Source organism: Apostichopus japonicus, chromosome 7, assembly GCF_037975245.1.
Source record: "Apostichopus japonicus isolate 1M-3 chromosome 7, ASM3797524v1, whole genome shotgun sequence".
NCBI classification, from domain to species: Eukaryota; Metazoa; Echinodermata; class Holothuroidea; order Aspidochirotida; family Stichopodidae; genus Apostichopus; species Apostichopus japonicus.
Genome location: NC_092567.1, coordinates 12,671,816 through 12,691,219, shown reverse-complemented (window position 1 = coordinate 12,691,219; position 19,404 = coordinate 12,671,816). Strand labels below are relative to the sequence as shown.

The window sequence follows — 19,404 nt, the reverse complement described above, 5'->3', positions numbered from 1 at the left end:
CTCTACTCTACTTAAGTGTTAAATATCACTAGATTCTTCTCTTTCAAGTTACTCCTATTGCTTGTTTATCTGCCGTTACTACTTGGTTTGTTTCATGTGTTCCTGTTGTGTTGACTGTCTCTACATACAATGGTCACTATTATGTTGTTTAGTTTGGGTGGGGGTAACTAGTTTACTCTTCTCTATTTAATTGCATCACAATGTTTTCAATGTTACAATATAGCTTTATTGATGGAAAAATCAAACAAAGTGTGCTCAGCTGCTAGCAATATAAGTTGGGTTGTCAGGGTGTGTCTGGAATGTTTCAATCTTTCTGACATATTCAATTATTCATAAAGGATATGTTCTTTAGCACAACAGTTTCTCTTGTGTTTTCATTATTATAAGAAGACCACCTTTCAATGTTTGAATGTTGCTGTTGTGTGTCTCCTGTTACCGCTACTGTTAATGTTACTATTAATGCAACTGTTAATGTTACTGTTAATGCTACTGTTAATGATTTATACACAACATGTAATAGTTTCTGATACTACATATTGTCGCCTTGTTGTGCAAAGAATTTGAGTAAACTTTAATAAAACATTCTGAAGTTATTTCCATTTTCTGATATTTCTGCAGATCAAGACCTAATACAGCTCCAGAGCAGCAGACTGGTGGTGGTCAGCCCTCAAACCCGTCATCAGTACCGGCATACTTCTCGTTAGATCTAGATAAACTGGATCTGGAGAAACCCGCCTCTTCCGTAGAATTGCCCACCCTAGAGGATACATCGGTCGTTGATGAACTCCTGGATGCAGAAATTAAGATTCCCACCAGAAGGTAAGAATAAATCTGGCAGAAAACAAGGTACTAATTACAAAAATGAGATTGAAGTAGATGGAGTTAACCCTAATTAATATAGTAGAGGGAGTTAACACTAAATCCTTCTGTACCTATTTGACTGCTGTGTATGTTAATGACAGTAAGGCATTTTGTTTCCTTCCATTGAACAATGGTGATTTATTAGATGAATAGAAGACCCCAGAATGTGCAGGATACATACCTGTTCTACACATACTGGACATAACATGTACTACTCTCTTCTATCTCTGTACAGTATTCCTAAGCCATCAATGCCCACGGAGATGCAGTTGAATTTTATGATGTCACAAGTTGCCAGCAATGACTTAAACCTGAGTATTCAAGCTCTAGCACAGGTTAGTATATTGATCTCATGCACCTTTAATGATTCACTGATCCTGTTAAACTTATTATGATATGATTGGTTGTTAGCACAGGTTAGTGTATTGATCTCTTGCACCTTAATGAATTCACTGATCCTGTTAAACTTATAATGATATGATTGGTCGTTAGCACAGGTTAGTGTATTGATCTCTTGTACCTTAAAGGATTCACTGATCCTGTTAAACTTATAGTGATATGATTGGTTTTTTACCAATGCTGTAGTGACAACGTTTGGGTTTTTTCTTGATCAATTCCACAGTTGGATGAGGTTATGAAGGACAGAGATCGTTGCAAGGTGATGGTGAGTCACGTTGACCAGCTGTTAGTTGCTACTGCCTTTCAGCTACGTATGGCATTCAGTAAACACATGGGAGACCAGGAATCATCTAAGAACGTCATCAGGATGTATCGGTGCCTGGTGGCTTTGCTCGTTTCTGTAAGTATCTATTGCTCAACTACAGATATCAGATTTCATACTACATTAGTGTTTCTCAGCTGGTTGTCTCTTGGACAACCAGGTCTTACTGTTTGGTTGTCTGAGCATCAAATCTGGTCCTCCAAAAAAAGGTTGCAAAATAACAAGGAACAACCAATATGTATACTGTAGGAGAGATGTGTAAGTTTGGTGAATAGAATACCAATATGTACACTGTAGGAGAGATGTGCAGGTTTTACTGTAGGGCTAGTTAAAGTCCTTTCAGGTTGATCATAGGTCTACCACTAATTTTGTTTTACTTCAGTATATCTTCAATGATGGAGGATACCAATTTATTATTTTACCTGGTAGTTGTAGGTATTTAGTTATAAATGAATCAATTTAACTAGCCATCTGACTATTTTGCTTTTGACTATTTTACAGCATGATCAGTTCATCTAGTTTTATATAGTAGGCCTTGATATTTCTTTCAAACATTGCAATCTAGTTGTCTCCATGTGTAGGTGTCACAAGAAACGTTTAGGTACAAATACAGACTAAAAGTGATCTGATACAGACCTTTCATTGCCATTAAAGTAACTGGACTATCTAGTGTTATTAATATACAGCTCTTTAGGATGATGATTTTTGATTTCATGTGTCAGTGTTCTGATATTTATATGATATTTGGTAGAGGTGCATGAACTTTCATGTGGTATTAGGGCTGGACTGTGGAGTCATATTCCATTTAGAAGTAGCATTTCAGATACTTAAAAAGTACTTTAAAATGTTCACTTCATGAAAACCAGGATTTTTAGAAAAATTCATGTTTACACACTTTTAGATTTTATCTAGGCATGTCTGTTTCATGGACACACATTCAAACATATTTATACCCATGTCTCTTAGAATTCCCAATAAACTCTATGGATTCGTTATTCTAATGTAGTCTCTTCTACTTACTGCGTTATTCAGAGGCTTCAAAGTGTTCAGCCCCAAATGATCCAAATGTTCTCTCGCAAATATCCAAAGAAAAAATCAGACCATAAATGCAAAGGTAATGTGTACTTTTGACCATGTTTTAATTTCTTATGTTCTTCTTTTCTTTGTTAGCTATTCCAAAATAGCCAGCTGAGTCGAGAGGCTTCCAAGGATGTGATTTGTGACCTGGTCAACGGTCTCATTACAGTCCTCATTGATGATAGGTTAATGAACTTTGAAGATGGACCTCAGGTGGTTAGATCTGTCAATGTCCTCATGGCAAAAGTAGTTGAGAATTCTGACCACAGCAATATTATAGGGTAAGTAGGAATGTGCACGTACATCATAACAGTCGTCGTCTGTCTTCATTAATATCAATCAAACTTGTTTTCTGAAATAATGAAGGACTTCCTGCTGTTCATAAACCTTGAACTGACAGCAATAAATACAAGGATGTGTGAGGCAAGTCAAATGCTATGCAGGGCTATGAAAGAAAGTTTAAAATGGAAATATGTGATTCATCCTTCTTTTATCTTCTGCCGAATTATTGATGCAACAAGTATCTTTAGTTTTATGCTGTGTTACAATCTGTCACTAAGTCTTTTTTCCCTTCGCAGTGCGCTGCTGAAACTGTTACATGAATGTGTAGCCACTGGTAGCCATTCTCCTAAATTTTTGCAACTTGTCATGAAGGTGAGTTTGGAAATAAATACAAGTGTTTACAGGAATTAGGAAGTTTATCAGTTTTTTAGGGGGATATCTAAGCACAAGTATTTTTAATGAGCAAACCCAAATATTCTATCATACCTTACAAAGAAAATTATTTTTGAATTGTTTTGTACTGCTCTGTGCTGACTGGCATTCAGTGATGGTAAACATAGAAGGTACAACACTCAGCTACAATCCTGATATATTTTAACCTATTTGTTAAGGATTACCAACGACTTATTCCAAGCACTTATCATAAATGTGAGACCAAATAGAGATCCTGGTGGGTTTATTGCTACATCTTGAATTGGTAAAATGTAAGTTTTAAAGATATATTTTCTTATGATTTCTGTATTGACTTCTTATAGTGCCTATGGAGGATGGTTCGTCTCATGCCTAACATTATTAATGAGTTGGCTGTCGAGAAGATTCTACTGGACATGCATAACTTTCTCAAGGCATTCCCATCTCCTGTGTGGAAGGAAAAACCCAGCGATACGCCACTAAGGACAGTCAAAACAATGTTACATTCTCTTGCTAAGATACTTGGACCAAAGGTAATTTCCTGACTCTGTATTCTGACATTTAAGATTTAACAGAATTGTTTGAGCAGTGACCAGAGTAGAGCACTTTACATATTTATCTTGTGTCTGCCTCATTCATCTTGTAATCCCTGGTAATAATATGTATGGTGTTCCTGTTTTTATCTCAATACATTACATGTATAGAGATATTGTAACAGTAAGTGGGACTTTCTCTTCTCTTAAAAATTTTTCAGCGTCCTCAAACAAAGTTCTTTTTCTCTGGAATTTCCAGAGCAAGAATATATCATATAGACCAACAAAAGTTACTATTTTTTATTCCAGAATTGTATCTCATTCTGTGACTTTTTCACCGATTTATGTCCAAATCGGGCCAATTTGGACTGAAAACACACTTTGACAGACCTGTTTTGCACACGCTCCAAAACTTATGTTTTATGAAAGAGAATAGAATAGAACTGTCTTTCAACAGTGGTATCGTCTAAGATAGGGTCCTATGTATTATATATTTTATTAAAATTTTAAACTTTCATTTGTTGTTTACAGGTAGGTATTAATAAGAATTTTACTACTTGTATATGACATTTAATGGCTTTTATTTGCTTGATTTGATGTTTAAATGATTTTTCTTTCTTAAAACAACACTGAGCTGCCGCCCCTACTTTTAGTAAAAAGGTCCGTTTTTGATGATTAAGCCCCGCCCCCAAGTCTGTTTTGTAGCAGATTGGCTATGACTCATAACAGCTACATGTTAGATATACGAAAATGGCTACCCTCGCGAACAATTTTCTGTTCTGTAGTTAGGTACGCGGAAAAACGTGGGTTGTTTTGATATCTAGAAGTGGACACAGTTTTGATGGTAGTCACCACTACAGTCTACAGTAACATACAGTAGGTCAATAGGCCTAGCTCTCAAGGCAGGCATCAAGAATATGGTCGAGTTGTTCGCCTCTTCTAATTTGGCTGTTGTCATTGACGTCAAACTATATGACCAAAAAGTCCAACTGAGACTGACCTACAGGGATGTAAGTCTTCCGTATTTTTACGGAAATCCGGTTTTTTTTTATTCCAATAAAGTTCCACAAAATTGTTCGAATATCAAAGACACAACGCGGCAAAAATGCCTGGCCCGTTGCAGCAAGCTAACTTCAACTTTCACTCATCGATCAATCAAAATACCATTCCTGTTTCGCATCATCGCATTGCACTGTACAACATTGTGCCATGTGAATATCGTTGCGTACGTGCGAACTTCAAATCGCCATAACTCATTTCTGTTCTTTGAAAAACCTTGCCTAATTCACGTTGATTGGACTGCTAATTAATATCTTCGTAACTGCTGGTGCTCGACATAACTTTCGGAATTAACGCTTGTGATATTTGTGAGCGGCGGAAATCTACGGGATACGCATATGAAAGTCGATATTTGTGATCGCATTCGAATGTGAGACTGTTTTTTATTCCGTAGTTCGCTGCGACGTATTCGTAACTTTGAGGTAGCCTAACATAACGATAGTGTGTAAGTAGTAAGAACTAGGGGTAAGATGTGTTAGCGCTAATACTTCTGAGCTAGCCTAACATAACGATAGTGTGTAAGTAGTCAGAGCTAGGAGTAGGATGTGTTAGGACGGCATTCACCCGGGGTCTCCGAATAGTTTTCCGGGTTTTTTTTTTTGGCTGCACTTACATCCCTGGACCTAAGATGAAGGATACCACATAAAAAACAAGTTCTTAAATATTCTATGACATTACTAAACCTTGCAAAGTCGTTCTTTCGACTAACAGGCAATGAGCGCTAAAGGCAAGACTAGCAGGATAAAGTGTAACCTGCAGAGACTATTCGTGGCAAAAATGCAAGTTATATATTTGTTGTACCATGATTGATATTGATAATTGTAGAGACAGAGCAAAGATTTGAAATTAGGAATAAAAATTAAAACTTCCAGTATTGAGATACTGCATCATTGATGCTGTTTTTTAGAGTGTGTTGGATAAATGAGGTAACATTGCCAGTCTCTTGTAACTGTTCTTATCTTTCTATTAGATATCTGTGATGTCTCTAAGCAACACTATATCTTTTGTAAATTTTGATTTCACATAGTCTCACAAATGCTTAAAGTTGTAGTTGTTAGAAAGGTTAAGGATTAAAGGGAGAGCCTCTGTCTGTTCCTGCAGGTGTTGACACAGTTAACAGAAATCCCAGATCCTCAAGAGTCTGAGCTAGAGGGATACCTAAAGAAGGTACTTAAGAGCAGCCAACGAACCAGTAACAGCACAGAACAGCTGAACGGCTCATCATCAGACTCAGAAAAGAACCCTCCACAGGTAGCCCTTTATCTATCACTGTTGCAATAGATCACCATCATGTGATTATAATGTCACTTGCTTTTTATTAGAGTGAAATGAACATTATACTGTGTTGTTGATATAGAAACACCGGTTGTTTCATTCGTATAGCAGCTCTTTAATTAGATGACATATCTCAACTTTTGTTTGTAATAATTTTGACAATTTTAGAGCTAACTGCTTGGAGTGTTGCCAGAAGTCAGTTATTTTCTTGTACATGTACCACTGTGATCTTTTTGGTTTGTTTATACTTATATAGCAGATTGGTGAACGAACTCCAAGAAGACCATCAGCAAAAACAAATGATTTATTGGCAGAAATATTTAAGAAAATTGGTTCCAAGGAAAACACAAGAGAGGTAAGTCTTACAAATATTTACACTGTGGTTCTCTTACAGTTTTAGGAGTCAGGACAGATGTTCAAAATACCAGTCCTAAACTTGATATCACAACATCTGTTGATCTTCTGATATAAAATACTTTCTAAATAATGTCTTACCCCCTTTTATGAATTTTCATTTTCATGATAGGGTTTAGCTGAGTTGTATGATTTTAAGCAGAAGTTCCCAGAGGTGAACATTGATCCATTCCTGAAGAAGACGTCTCAGTTCTTCCAGTCTTACATTGAGCATGGTCTGAAGACAATAACATTGGAGAGGGAGACACCCAACACCAAGATGTCCTCAGCTGGAACTTCACCAGTCATTACACCTAATCCTGGTAACAATTGTTAATCCCTGTATGCCCTCCCCAGGGAATTAATATATACTTGCCTGCATAGTCTAGCTTAAAAAGAAAGAATGTAGTTCGGGCAATATGTGTCAATAGACAGCCATTGACTTTTACAATTTCAAAACCCTGTTTTGGGAATACTTCACAACAAGAAACTCAACATATGTTCTTGTCTACAAATAGGGTGCACCCCTGCTTATACCCTTCTCACTCAGACAACCAAGTCCCCCCCCCCTCCCTCCCCAATGCCCATGTTATTGTTCACTTTTGCCTGTCATCCTAGGAATTCCTTTGGGGCCTAGCATGATGAACAGTTGTTTCTATATCTACAGCCTAGATCACTGTGACAAGTTTTTATTCTGATTGCCTTAAAAATGGGATGAACTGCATGTACATTACCAAACCATTTAGAACCTTGAATGAGACAATTCTGTCAAATGCTAGAAGGTTAAAAATTGGTTAGCTGGGACAAATATTTGAGCCTGATTTTCTTGTCACCTCCAAGTATTTATAGATCTTTGACTACTTGTCACTTTCTTCTATTCAGGGTTTGGAATTATTTGAGAACAAACATGTTGTGGAAGTCTGTAATGGTTGTAGCCCTCCTAGTGCCCTCATTGTGAGCAACTGAGAGGACATTAACATTCTCTTTAGAATATTCAATTTTTCATTTCATTCTTTTCAATCACTGTTAAGGTAACAGATATTGTCATTGTTGGTTTTTAATGATTGGTTATAGAATTTCTTGCAGAGTGACATTGGTTTTAAAGCAAAAAGTACTTGTTATATACTTATTTAGAGTCTGGTATTCCTGGTGATGCAGAATCAGGAGACATGACAAACTACCTGGAGAGAATCAGAGTCCTTCGTGCCAAATGCGGATTTGAGAACAACCCTGAAGATGTACCTAGTGAGGGCAGCAGACAGGTGGTGAAACCAGCCAGTAATCCCAGCAATCTCGACTCAAACAAGGATGTAAGTATGCACTGAGGAGAATGTTGGTCTTTTGGGGGAAATGGTTTTTATTATTTAAATGCTTTGTAAGCAACCACTTTAAATACCATTATGTTTATCTTTTAATCAGTAATTAGCCATTCCAGACTGTTCCATTACTGCCTTCTTTCTGCTGAGAGATCTTTACTGTTCTCATGGCAGGGTCTCCAGCTTACACCTTCCACTTAAATTTATCTGGAGTGTAGGAAATCTCTTTTTAATTCAATACTCCATAACTGCCCCTTCCTTGAATGTGAATTATTGATTGACCCATACAAAGGCAGATAACCAGCTCCTGACTCTCATAACCACACTACATTGAATCTAACATGTTACAGCTTTCATCAAGTTATGTTCACTTTTGGCTGAGATCACCCGATCCGGATGGTCAAACAAGGATTATTTTAATATTCCTTGCCATAGGCAAAAAGAATCTATCTGATGGTGATGGCATGTGTGTGTATGTTACACCTTCTTATAAAGACTAACTAAAAAAGTCATGATGGATTACTGAGTACATGAGCCTTCTTTTTTTCTGTGGAGTTCAAAGGTCATTTGAGGTCAACAGAAGTCAAAGTCTGAGAACTTTGTAAACTTGATGTGAGAACTCAAAAGCTACACTTTTTGTCCAAGCTCATTCTTGGGATATAGATCCCCCCTTGGTGAGCACAAGAATCTTTTTGAAATTGTTGGAGGTCAAGTTGTATTTGAGGTTAGTATAGGGCAAATCTGAATGATAACTTCTTCCTCGATCGGTATGTGTGCATTTGTGAAAGAATCTGGCTTATCACTTTTAGAGTGTCGGATTTCCCCTCATTACAGAATGTACCAAAATGTGATTTATTTAAGTTGTTTCTTATATGAATGGAGGGCAATACCAACTCAAATTTTTTAGGGGCGGAGTTTTATTTTAAAGAATAGAGATTTTTCAAGTTTTGTTCGAAGTGTTGAACACTTACGGCAAATAAGCTAGTCGTCCATCAGACAACCTTACCAGGGTTTTAGGTTGTCAGAGAACCAAACCAGGGTTTTAGGTTCTCAGACGTGATTTTAGCCGTCTTGGACGATCGGACAACCGTTAAATTTGAGCCCTGAATTTGCAATGTGTTAGCAATATGTGATCATGCTAATTGTGTAGCAATGTTTAGCATGATCTGTTTCAAATTTCAGGTAAGTCAATTTCAAGTCAAAGCATTGAATGTTGATTGTGGCTATATTGATAGAGTTTGATGTTTCTCTTTAAAATTTGTTTTCAATTTTCAGAATATAATCTTTGAAGTACTTGATGTGGATGTTTGTTAATTAGTTAGTTCATTTTATTAGAAGATCTAGAAGTGGATTGTTTTCATACTATAAAATATTAATCATGAGGAAACTCTGGGGTATTATCTTCTATTTAGTCGATTCCAGAAGATAAATTCTCAAACTTATGTATAGCATCAGAGGTTAATGTTATATAGCAACACTTTTTTCTTCACTGTTTTCTTCGCATTTTTGTTTGGTTTTCAATGTTCGTAAAGATGATTCAGACTTCATGTAATGTCAGTTTTATGTATATTTCTTCTAGACACCTTTGCATTATTTCATTTACTATTGAAATATCTTTGCAGATTAAAAGTGCAATGTACAAACTCTGTTTTAATGACCTCCCAAACATCTGACTGTTATATTCAATTGTTGGGAGCTTTTAACAGATAATTAATAACTAATGTTAATTGATGTGATAATTGAAACACATAATTTGCTTTGATAATGTAGATTAGTTTGGCTTTGTCCCCCTTGGCAAGTGACCAACCATAATGCTTCATTTATGACCTTGTATTGACCCTTGACCTTGCATTGACCCTTCACTCGCAGTCTAATGCTACTAATGTACATCAAGGACTGTACCAACCATCTCGGGTAAGATTCATGCCATTCTCTTTGAATCTGATGTTTTCCTTCTTCTCCTGCTGCTGTTCATGGCCTTTGTCTTTGTCTGCTCAATGTCTTGTGTTTCTCTTACTAAGTTATCTCTGGGCAAGGGGAAAGGGACTGGCTTGTTGGATACTGGTCGATACCATCTCTTTCAAGGCTTTCTGCTGTATTTACGTCCTTGCAAATAAAGCAATAGTGATGTTTGTGGATGTGCTTCTTTTTAACCCAAAGATTGGGATATCAATACACAAGCATGGCAAATAGCATGATATAAAACCAAACGCAGTACTTTCAGTAGTGATAGTGTTGAAACAACTTTGTAAAAATGTCTGAATCAAGGTGATGTAAATAATGTGGAACTTAACATCATACAAAGGTTATTATAATGTAGGTTAGTTCTACATTATGTTGTAACACTTTAATGCCCTTAACTATATTGTAGTGTCTGATAAAGTTGTGAAATAACCATCTCACAATTTTATTAAAACAGTTATCAGAGAAGCTAGGCTAGAGAAGCTGTTCCAAGATCAGATTTACATTAAAGATGTATGTTTAAAGTGATGGGGTAATTACCTGCCTGTTTGTATACAACTATGAACTGAAACATTACAACACATTGAGATGTACAGCCCCAAAGATTACAATATTTGCACCAGTAGAACTCAAGATAAATGATTGACATATCTCAATATTGGTGGCATTAGATCAAATTCTTTAGGTTTGGAAGAAGTTTGCTCTGTTATCACTTTGTAAACTAAGATTGGTTGATAACAGTATGATAATGAAACTGATATGCCATGCAAACCATTGCATTATCTTTAAGGACTCACTCCAAACCAATGATTCATCCCTTATTACAGACCCACATAATTGTATAATTCCTTCATACCCACCACCCACTGCGAAATCCTCCATCCAATAGACTACACCTTGTTCGATCACTCACCCTCACAGATAAATACCCATGACCAATGCATCCTCCTAAATTACATTACCTCACCAATTCATCCTCCCTCATTACAGAACCTCATCAATGCATCCTCCCTCATTACAGAACCTCATCAATGCATCCTCCCTCATTACAGAACCTCATCAATGCATCCTCCTTTATTACAGAACTTCACCAATGCATCCTCCCTCACTACAGAACCTCACCAATGCATCCTCCCTCATTACAGAACCTTACCAATGCATCCTCCCTCATTACAGAACCTTACCAATGCATCCTCCCTCATTACAGAACCTAATCAATGCATCCTCCCTCATTACAGAACCTCACCAATGCATCCTCCCTCATGACTGAACCTCATCAATGCATCCTCCCTCACTACAGAACCTCACCAATGCATCCTCCCTCATTACAGAACCTTACCAATGCATCCTCCCTCATTACAGAACCTCACCAATGCATCCTCCCTCATTACAGAGCCTCACCAATGCATCCTCCCTCATTACAGAACCTCACCAATGCATCCTCCCTCATTACAGAACCTTACCAATGCATCCTCCCTCATTACAGAACCTCATCAATGCATCCTCCCTCATTACAGAACCTCACCAATGCATCCTCCCTCATTACAGAACCTCACCAATGCATCCTCCCTCATTACAGAACCTTACCAATGCATCCTCCCTCATTACAGAACCTCATCACTGCATCCTCCCTCATTACAGAACCTCACCAATGCATCCTCCCTCATTACAGAACCTCACCAATGCATCCTCCTTTATGACTGAGCCTCATCAATGCATTCTCCCTCATTACAGAACCTCACCAATGCATCCTCCCTCATGACTGAGCCTCACCAATGCATCCTCCCTCATTACAGAGCCTCACCAATGCATCCTCCCTCATGACTGAACCTCACCAATGTATCATCCCTCATTACAGAGCCTCACCAATGCATCCTCCCTCATTACAGAACCTCACCAATGCATCCTCCTTTATGACTGAGCCTCATCAATGCATCCTCCCTCATTACAGAACCTCACCAATGCATCCTCCCTCATTACAGAGCCTTACCAATGCATCCTCCCTTATTACAGAACCTCACCAATGCATCCTCCCTCATTACAGAACCTCACCAATGCATCCTCCCTCACTACAGAACCTCACCATTACATCCTCCCTCATTACAGAACCTCACCAATGCATCCTCCCTCATGACAGAACCTCATCAATGCATCCTCCCTCATTACAAAACTCACCATTACAGAACCTCACCAATGCATCCTCCCTCACTACAGAACCTCACCATTACATCCTCCCTCATTACAGAACCTCGCCACTGCATCCTCCCTCATTACAGAACCTCACCAATGCATCCTCCCTCATTACAGAACCTCATCAATGCATCCTCCCTCATTACAGAACCTCACCAATGCATCCTCCCTCACTACAGAACCTCACCATTACATCCTCCCTCATTACAGAACCTCACCAATGCGTCCTCCCTCATTACAGAACCTCACCAATGCTTCCTCCCTGTTACGTTACCGTCATTGCATACTCCACATCTTGTGACATCAATAAATCCAGAACATGAGAAAGTTTGGACTTAATGTACATAAATGTGGCAGATGAATTCCATAATTTGTTCCAATGCCCTGCATTTTCTAAACAATGAAATAGTCCATACTGAGGCCAACTATAGGCAAAATCTCAGCATTTTAATAAAATGTATCAAAATGTCATACTATATTCAGATCCCACACTGTTGCATCATTTCATAACAGTCTGACAGGATCATAAAAATTCTGCAACCAGATGTTAATAAAAAATCTGAAGCTGTTGACATCCTTTTGTTATGAACTCTGTTGAGGTGAACAAAACTGCAAGCATCTTCTTTGTCTATCAGCCATTTACAAAACAGTATCATCTTGTGTTCTAGTTATGTGCTTAGATGGCAACAGTTACGATGTAAAGTAGTAGTGTAGCTATTAATTGTACACATCATAATTCAGAGTACCTGCACGGTACTTCTCATATCCACACCAGTAAGCAGGATCTACAGTGGCTTGTTACCTTCAGGAAATGGAAGACCAACTCATAGAACAATGTAGTGAAAAAAATTGCTTCTCCACATGATACTGACATAGAGCATAAGAAAGTAGTACATGTTTTTAACATGAAAGTATTTTTTAAAAGCTATTACTAATGTGTCTTTCTCCTTGTTGATGTTTGCTTCAATTTGAATGCTTCCCTTAGTATTGCTGTAGAGTTGAGACTCCTTCTGTAGCTAATAGTTTCCTTTCTGTTTGTCTTCTTACACTATTTACTAATGTAGGCCTCCTATGGTTTACATACAATGTGGATGGAGATGTTTGTTTTCCTTGTATTAATCATTCTTTGTGATGTGTGGTGGATAATGTCCTATTTACTCTATCTATGATTGTTTGTTTTCTGTGTAGTGACTTGTACACTAATGGTATCTGTATGAAGCATTGTTTCTGTCAAACTGAGTTGACGACAAACTGATCAAGAATCCTAATAGTTTGAAAGAATTCTTTGACAGCACCTTTTTGTTGATTTGGTTCAATTATTATTTTTTCATATTGTAACAATTAAGACATATTACAGATATATATCCTTTTAACATATATTCTTAGTCATTTTTGTTAGAGTGTATGTGTATAGAAGTGTTATAACATTTGAATATTTTAGTTTGAGATGAACCCTGAACACTGCTATGTATACATCATTGCACTTGTGCAGCAATTTGACCATTTTGCATAGCATTTTGCCATGCTGGATTTGCCTGCAGTACGTACAATAACAATGTACCAACATATGATAATGACTGTGTTACATCCGGGTAGGCAGTTAATATTACCAAGTTTGCTTTGTAGGCAGTTAATCTAGTGTGATGTGAGTGTCTGGAATAATCTACTGCTGTTAGTGTAAGTATAGTCAAAATTGTGTGAGTTTTAATCTTCAAAGTGAGTTTATTTTATGAGGTTATTTTTGTGTAGTCTTCCTATGACCTTATTTTGTTACAGAATCAGGATATAATAAACTCAAGTGCCATTTGACTGTCTTAAATAGTCTGAGGGTGATTGTGAGGGTGATTGTTGTCTTTGCACTGTCAGTCTAGTGCTGATGTGAGGGTGATTGTTGACTTTGCACTGTAAGTCTAGTGTTGATGTGAGGGTGATTGTTGTCTTTGCACGGTAAGTCTTGTGCTGATGTGAGGGTGATTGTGAGGGTGATTGTTGTCTTTGCACTGTAAGTCTTGTGCTGATGTGAGGGTGATTGTGAGGGTGATTGTTGTCTTTGCACTGTAAGTCTTGTGCTGATGTGAGGGTGATTGCAAGGGTGATTGTTGACTTTGCACTGTAAGTCTAGTGTTGATGTGAGGGTGATTGTTGTCTTTGCACTGTAAGTCTAGTGCTGATGTGAGGGTGATTGCTTATATTCCACACATCTGTATTTAATTGTTGCCTGTCTTCTCACTGGCAGGGCCAGTGATGTCTAGAAATAAACAGAGTTACTGTATACAGATCACATCTAACTACAGGGCACAGGCTATGGTGTTTTCCATCAAAAGTATGAAAAGAATCACTGCCCATATATCATTAACATGTTTGAGAGAGATGTGCTACTCTTGAACCCAAACTACAAAGGTGTGCTCTTCTCTCAGTAAATTCACCAGAAAGTTGCTTACATGCGTATAATCTCTTCCAGCGTTTATGCTAAAGTGAGAAGCATTGCTGTCTATTTGTCATCTGAATATTTGGTGATTTTGAAGTATTTACTGCAAGTTTGCTGGTGATGCTATCTGGCTGCATATTTCTCCTTTTGTGTGCTAAGGTGTAAACATATTTAATTATTTGAAGAACCAATTATCTCATTCTTAAAGTTTTTCAGCAATTGAATACATTGGAAGAGCTATTAAGGTATTAACAGGATAGACTCATATTTCTGTTTTACACTTTCACATAGAAAGGTATGTCATTGTCTGCAAGGAGGGTCTAAGAATTAATCAATTAACAGAAGATGTCACTCTTTGTAGATTGTATACTGTATGTTATTAGCTTAAGGAGAAAACAAGAATACAACCTGAACAATGATCATTACATTGATTATCTCTATCAGCTGAGATTAGTTTACCATCATTGATAAATGTTTAATAAATCCTTGGAAGTAATTCTCATCTTAAAGTTTTCTTATACGATTGGATTTAGTGGAAATTAGTGGTATAGTCAAGTGCAAAAATTAGCTGTTATGACTGTTAGTGTGGTAGCACTACCTTTTCTTGAGTCACCTTGTGTGTTGTCATTTTTTAAAAGTGTTTTTAAACTTGAAATGTTTGATCAAATCCTTGTCCTGATGATAATTATTGGTTTATAATGTTTTTAGGTACATGCAGTTGTAGCAACTCATTCGAGTCTGTTTGCATTTCTTTAATTATCAAGAAAGCTATTTGGTAACATTTGTGTTTACTTAATGGTAAAATGTTTGCTTGTTTTCTGCTTTCAGATCACACTTGGCTCTAGTTCATCTCTGATACCAAGTAGTACAGCGCCCTCAGCAGTCCCTGATAATATGGAGGATCTCAAGAAGAGATTGGAGAGGATCAAGAGAGAACAGAAGAAGTGAACTGACCAATCAGCTGCTACCAACAACTTGTGAATGAAATATCTAAATTGCTGGAAAGAAATGTTTCCAAGGAGGTGGCTTTGAGGAAGTATGATGAATAGTTTGATTGCTGTTGTGCACAGCTACTTGCTTGTGGTGTATCTTCATTGTTGAATAGTCATATCTTACAACAGACTTTGAACATTCATACATATATGTTGTGTTATTTGACAAAATTGGTGAACTATAAGATATGTCAATCACTTCATTCAATGCTTCCTGTGACATGCCTGAGTGTTTGTACTTTATCAATATTATCAATCATGCAGCTAGTGAGGGTTTGCTTATATTGTGGTTTCGGGAGTGTTAGTTTGTCAGAAACATGAACATTTACTTCTGTACAAACATGTTGCAAAGTTATCTTTTGATCTTAATTAGGTAATATTGATATTCTTCCAGCTATGCTTCACTCTTTATGCTGTTAAATATTCACAAGGTGTAGCTTACAAGATTGCTGACATGTTCTCCATTAATGGTACAAAACAAGTTTATACATCCTTTTATATTTTAGCTACTTACAGGAATGTCTCAGTTTAATTCACGATTGATTTTACTCAAATAATACCTTGTCAGGTGAAGTTAATGAATACTTAAGAGCACTTGAGTCAGCTGTTGAATATATGCAAGAAATGTTACCATGATGGTCCTATTAATGTCCTCCTTGATTGGAGAATATGGAGAGATGACTCTTCGGTCTTATCAATTTATCAGACTTTCTCTGAATTTACCTTATCTTGCTACAAGCAATTTTGGTTGGACTGGGATAAATCATATTACAGCTTTTACTGCTAGAGTGTGAATTAACTTTCCATTCCACCTAACTTCTGTATAGGATCGGTCTACTTGAATATCACAACCAAAATATAATGCTATGAAATCTAGTGTTCAATTATAAGTGAATACATCAAATTGCATGAAAGGCTACATCTTAGAAACTACTGCAGAGTTTATTTGATAAATTGATACATTAATTTAAGATGCTACTGGTGAGTGTATTTGTTACATTAATCTAAGAAGAAACTGCAGAGTTTATGTGATACATTAATGTAAGAAGCTACTGCAGAGATTATGTGGTACATTAATGTAAGAAGCTACTGCAGAGATTATTTGATACATTAATATCTAAGAAGCTACTGCAGAGTTTATTTGACACATTAATTTAAAGATTCTTAATATTAAGAATTGCATGTAAAGAACCAAACTGATCACTTATAGATTCTTAACACTTCTTGTGCATAAATGCCTTTTTAATTGAGGTGTACAGTTGTAAAATGATATTATTATCATACTTAACAGGTTAGATAACCTGCATTATATTGCAATAAGAAACTCAAATTATTTGAAAGATATTATGAAATATCACAAACATACTGCAGTGTATGCTTATGGTGGTGTTATTAGGTTTGCCTGGAATTGATAAACTCTACTTAAGGTAATGCTTCATGGAATTCAAATACTTTAGCAAGTTAAGATAAGTTGATAGAATGATATTGTGTTGTGCTTAAGTAGTTGCTTAACAGCACTTCACAGTAAAGGAGTATTCACACAGTAAAGCCTATTGACATGGAACCATTGCCTTGGAACTTCTATAGTGTTGTTTGTATATCAAATTGCTAACACATTTGCAAAAGCGTTTTAGTTTTGTTGGATGATCATGGACTCTCAAATTAATTTCAGTGATAGAAAACCCTGCTCAGTAGTGGACCATGCTGTGTCAGTCTATATAACAGTCAATGATAACACACTGGAGTATTGTAACTATCAAAATACATCATCTCTTAAAGATGGTGTGTTAGTCAATATAACAGTCAATGATAACGCACTGGAGTATTGTAACTACCAGAATACATCATCTCTTAAAGAAAGTTGGCAACAGATTGAAAATATTGAAAGAGAGTAAAAAGAAAAGAACTTGATTTACAATAGTTTACTGTGTTTGTAACAGACCCATTTCACATGAATGTGTATTTAGTGTTATGCTTTGTTGTTTCATAAATGCTAATGCAAATATTGTATTATAGCTATTATTATAATATACACCCTCCAGGAGGTTAATAAAAAAGGAATGCTTAACCAAACTATCTCATATTTTACTTCATCTGTTTGTTACTATGGATTCTTACCAATCTTTGCACATGGCACAATATTCATTTAAGGAGACACAAGCCCTACAACCAATATCTTTAGCTTATAAGACAGTATTCTTTGATCTACAGTTCCCCCAAACATTTAAAGGGTGTGAAGACTCGCGCAAAAAGAAACGTCTAATGCCGGTAATCTGACCTAGTTTCGAATGAGGTGTAACAGAAGTGACACCAACGTCGATCCCAGAATATACACACACAGCTTACTACCTTCGATAATTAGACACTATAGTGTACAGTCAATACACACAGCTGCGGTCAATACCCACAGCACAGTGTATAAACTATACAATGATGGACATTTCAGGTCCAGCTAAAGATAACAAGGTATCATGTTTCATTACTGTCTGCATTTTGTAGCGACACGAACAAAACATCACTTGCAAGCAACAGAAAGTTAACTTTTTCAGACGGCCGCATGCGGTTTGGGGTGAGTCTTCAATGCCTTTAAGAAAAATATGTGAGAGATCCTAGTCTGAAAGTCATATCTTGGAGTTGTCGTTTTGTAACTCTGTCATAGTGCCATTAGGATCATAAAACTTTAATTCTTTTTGTTATTACTTTCATATCTTCAATATAGAATGTTTAATAACAGCACTGACAATGAAACCAATGCATTCTGTCATGTAACAAGGTGCAATATGCAAGGTGCAAGAGTCAACATTTGGAAAAACCATCTCCATTACAGAAAATAAATATTGTAATAAATGCAGACAACAACAAATTGAAGCATATGTGGCTAACAGCTCCTCGGTGTAGGTCTAAATGTTAATGATGCTTCATTGTTTACTAAATTATGATAACACAATTAAATCATGTTTTTTTAATTTCATATGAATGACAGCACCCTTGAAAGACATTGAAACACTGTGGGCAAATTTATAATACACTGTTAACATGTCATTTGAATACACTGTTAACATGTCAGTTGATGCGGTAAGATTCCTGTTTTCACATATAGTTTTGCATTGCATCTGAGGCACTGACCTAATTATGGTATGTGTGTTGGACTAAGTTGATCCAACATTTTAAGTGATGAGCCTAGCATATTTACACTATCGTTTCTCCAAAGCATCGAAATACATCCTGTGTTGATAGCAGTAAGTTTTTAACAGCCTGCAAAAGTGAACTTAATTCTCTGCCTGAAGCCATCCTTAATCTGATAATTTATCATTGCTCACATACAAGTAACATCTGCTGACATTGAATCTAAAGGTATCACACCAGAGTTAAAGCTGTGCACGTCCGCCTGAGAGGTCAACCCTTTCGGAAAATAGCCCTAAAGTCACCTACAGTATTTATTTTATTTTAAATTTTCCAAGTCATCACCATTCTTTTCAATGCAAGGATGTTGAAGCGGATGAAATAAACTCCTGATGGTCTATCAAACTTGAGGATTGAAGGTAATTTAAGGTATTTTAGAAAATCTTGTGTGAAACAAGAAGATTCCGCAGCAACAGATGGGTTGGGGAGCACTGTTAAATGTTGAGCTCAAAATCTAAACTTGTCAAGGTGGCAAAAGTTTATTTTATGATAGCCCAAGCGATCAGCTATGATATGGTGGGTAGGACATGTCAGTTGAAAACTTCTATCTATGCTTTATCTGCCTTGGAAAGTGACGACTTTAGTGTGTAAGTCAATGGAGCAATTAATTGTGGTGCGACACCTAAACACACTATATTAAGGTGATGACCTCATTGCTAAAACTAACCAATGGGAGCCATTATCTAAAACGTGAGCTGATAAGAATACGCCAAGATACAAG

The 19,404-nt window shown here is 36.8% G+C and overlaps 1 protein-coding gene and 1 long non-coding RNA gene across 7 annotated transcripts in view; one reads left to right on the top strand and one right to left on the bottom strand.

Moving 5' to 3' along the window:
* Positions 1-17,576, top strand: part of LOC139969375 (cytoskeleton-associated protein 5-like) — a 72,499-nt gene extending 54,923 nt beyond the window's left edge. For 4 of the 6 annotated variants that reach the window (XM_071974267.1, XM_071974265.1, XM_071974262.1 and 1 more), the window contains 12 exons: positions 619-819; positions 1,097-1,196; positions 1,484-1,660; positions 2,753-2,940; positions 3,238-3,313; positions 3,697-3,885; positions 6,046-6,195; positions 6,476-6,574; positions 6,746-6,935; positions 7,747-7,922; positions 9,798-9,842; positions 15,337-17,576. In XM_071974267.1, the coding sequence (XP_071830368.1) occupies positions 619-819; positions 1,097-1,196; positions 1,484-1,660; positions 2,753-2,940; positions 3,238-3,313; positions 3,697-3,885; positions 6,046-6,195; positions 6,476-6,574; positions 6,746-6,935; positions 7,747-7,922; positions 9,798-9,842; positions 15,337-15,456 (1,711 nt within the window). In that variant the 3' untranslated portion in view covers positions 15,457-17,576. The remainder of the gene's footprint in view (positions 1-618; positions 820-1,096; positions 1,197-1,483; positions 1,661-2,752; positions 2,941-3,237; positions 3,314-3,696; positions 3,886-6,045; positions 6,196-6,475; positions 6,575-6,745; positions 6,936-7,746; positions 7,923-9,797; positions 9,843-15,336) is intronic. The other 2 variants (XM_071974264.1, XM_071974266.1) reach the window with 2 other exon arrangements.
* On the bottom strand, positions 4,021-5,842 carry LOC139970146 (uncharacterized). Its single transcript, XR_011794050.1, has 2 exons — positions 5,568-5,842; positions 4,021-4,885 (listed from the first exon to the last, which is right to left on the bottom strand). It is a non-coding gene; the product is annotated as an uncharacterized lncRNA (long non-coding RNA).
* Positions 17,577-19,404: the final 1,828 nt, after the last annotated feature.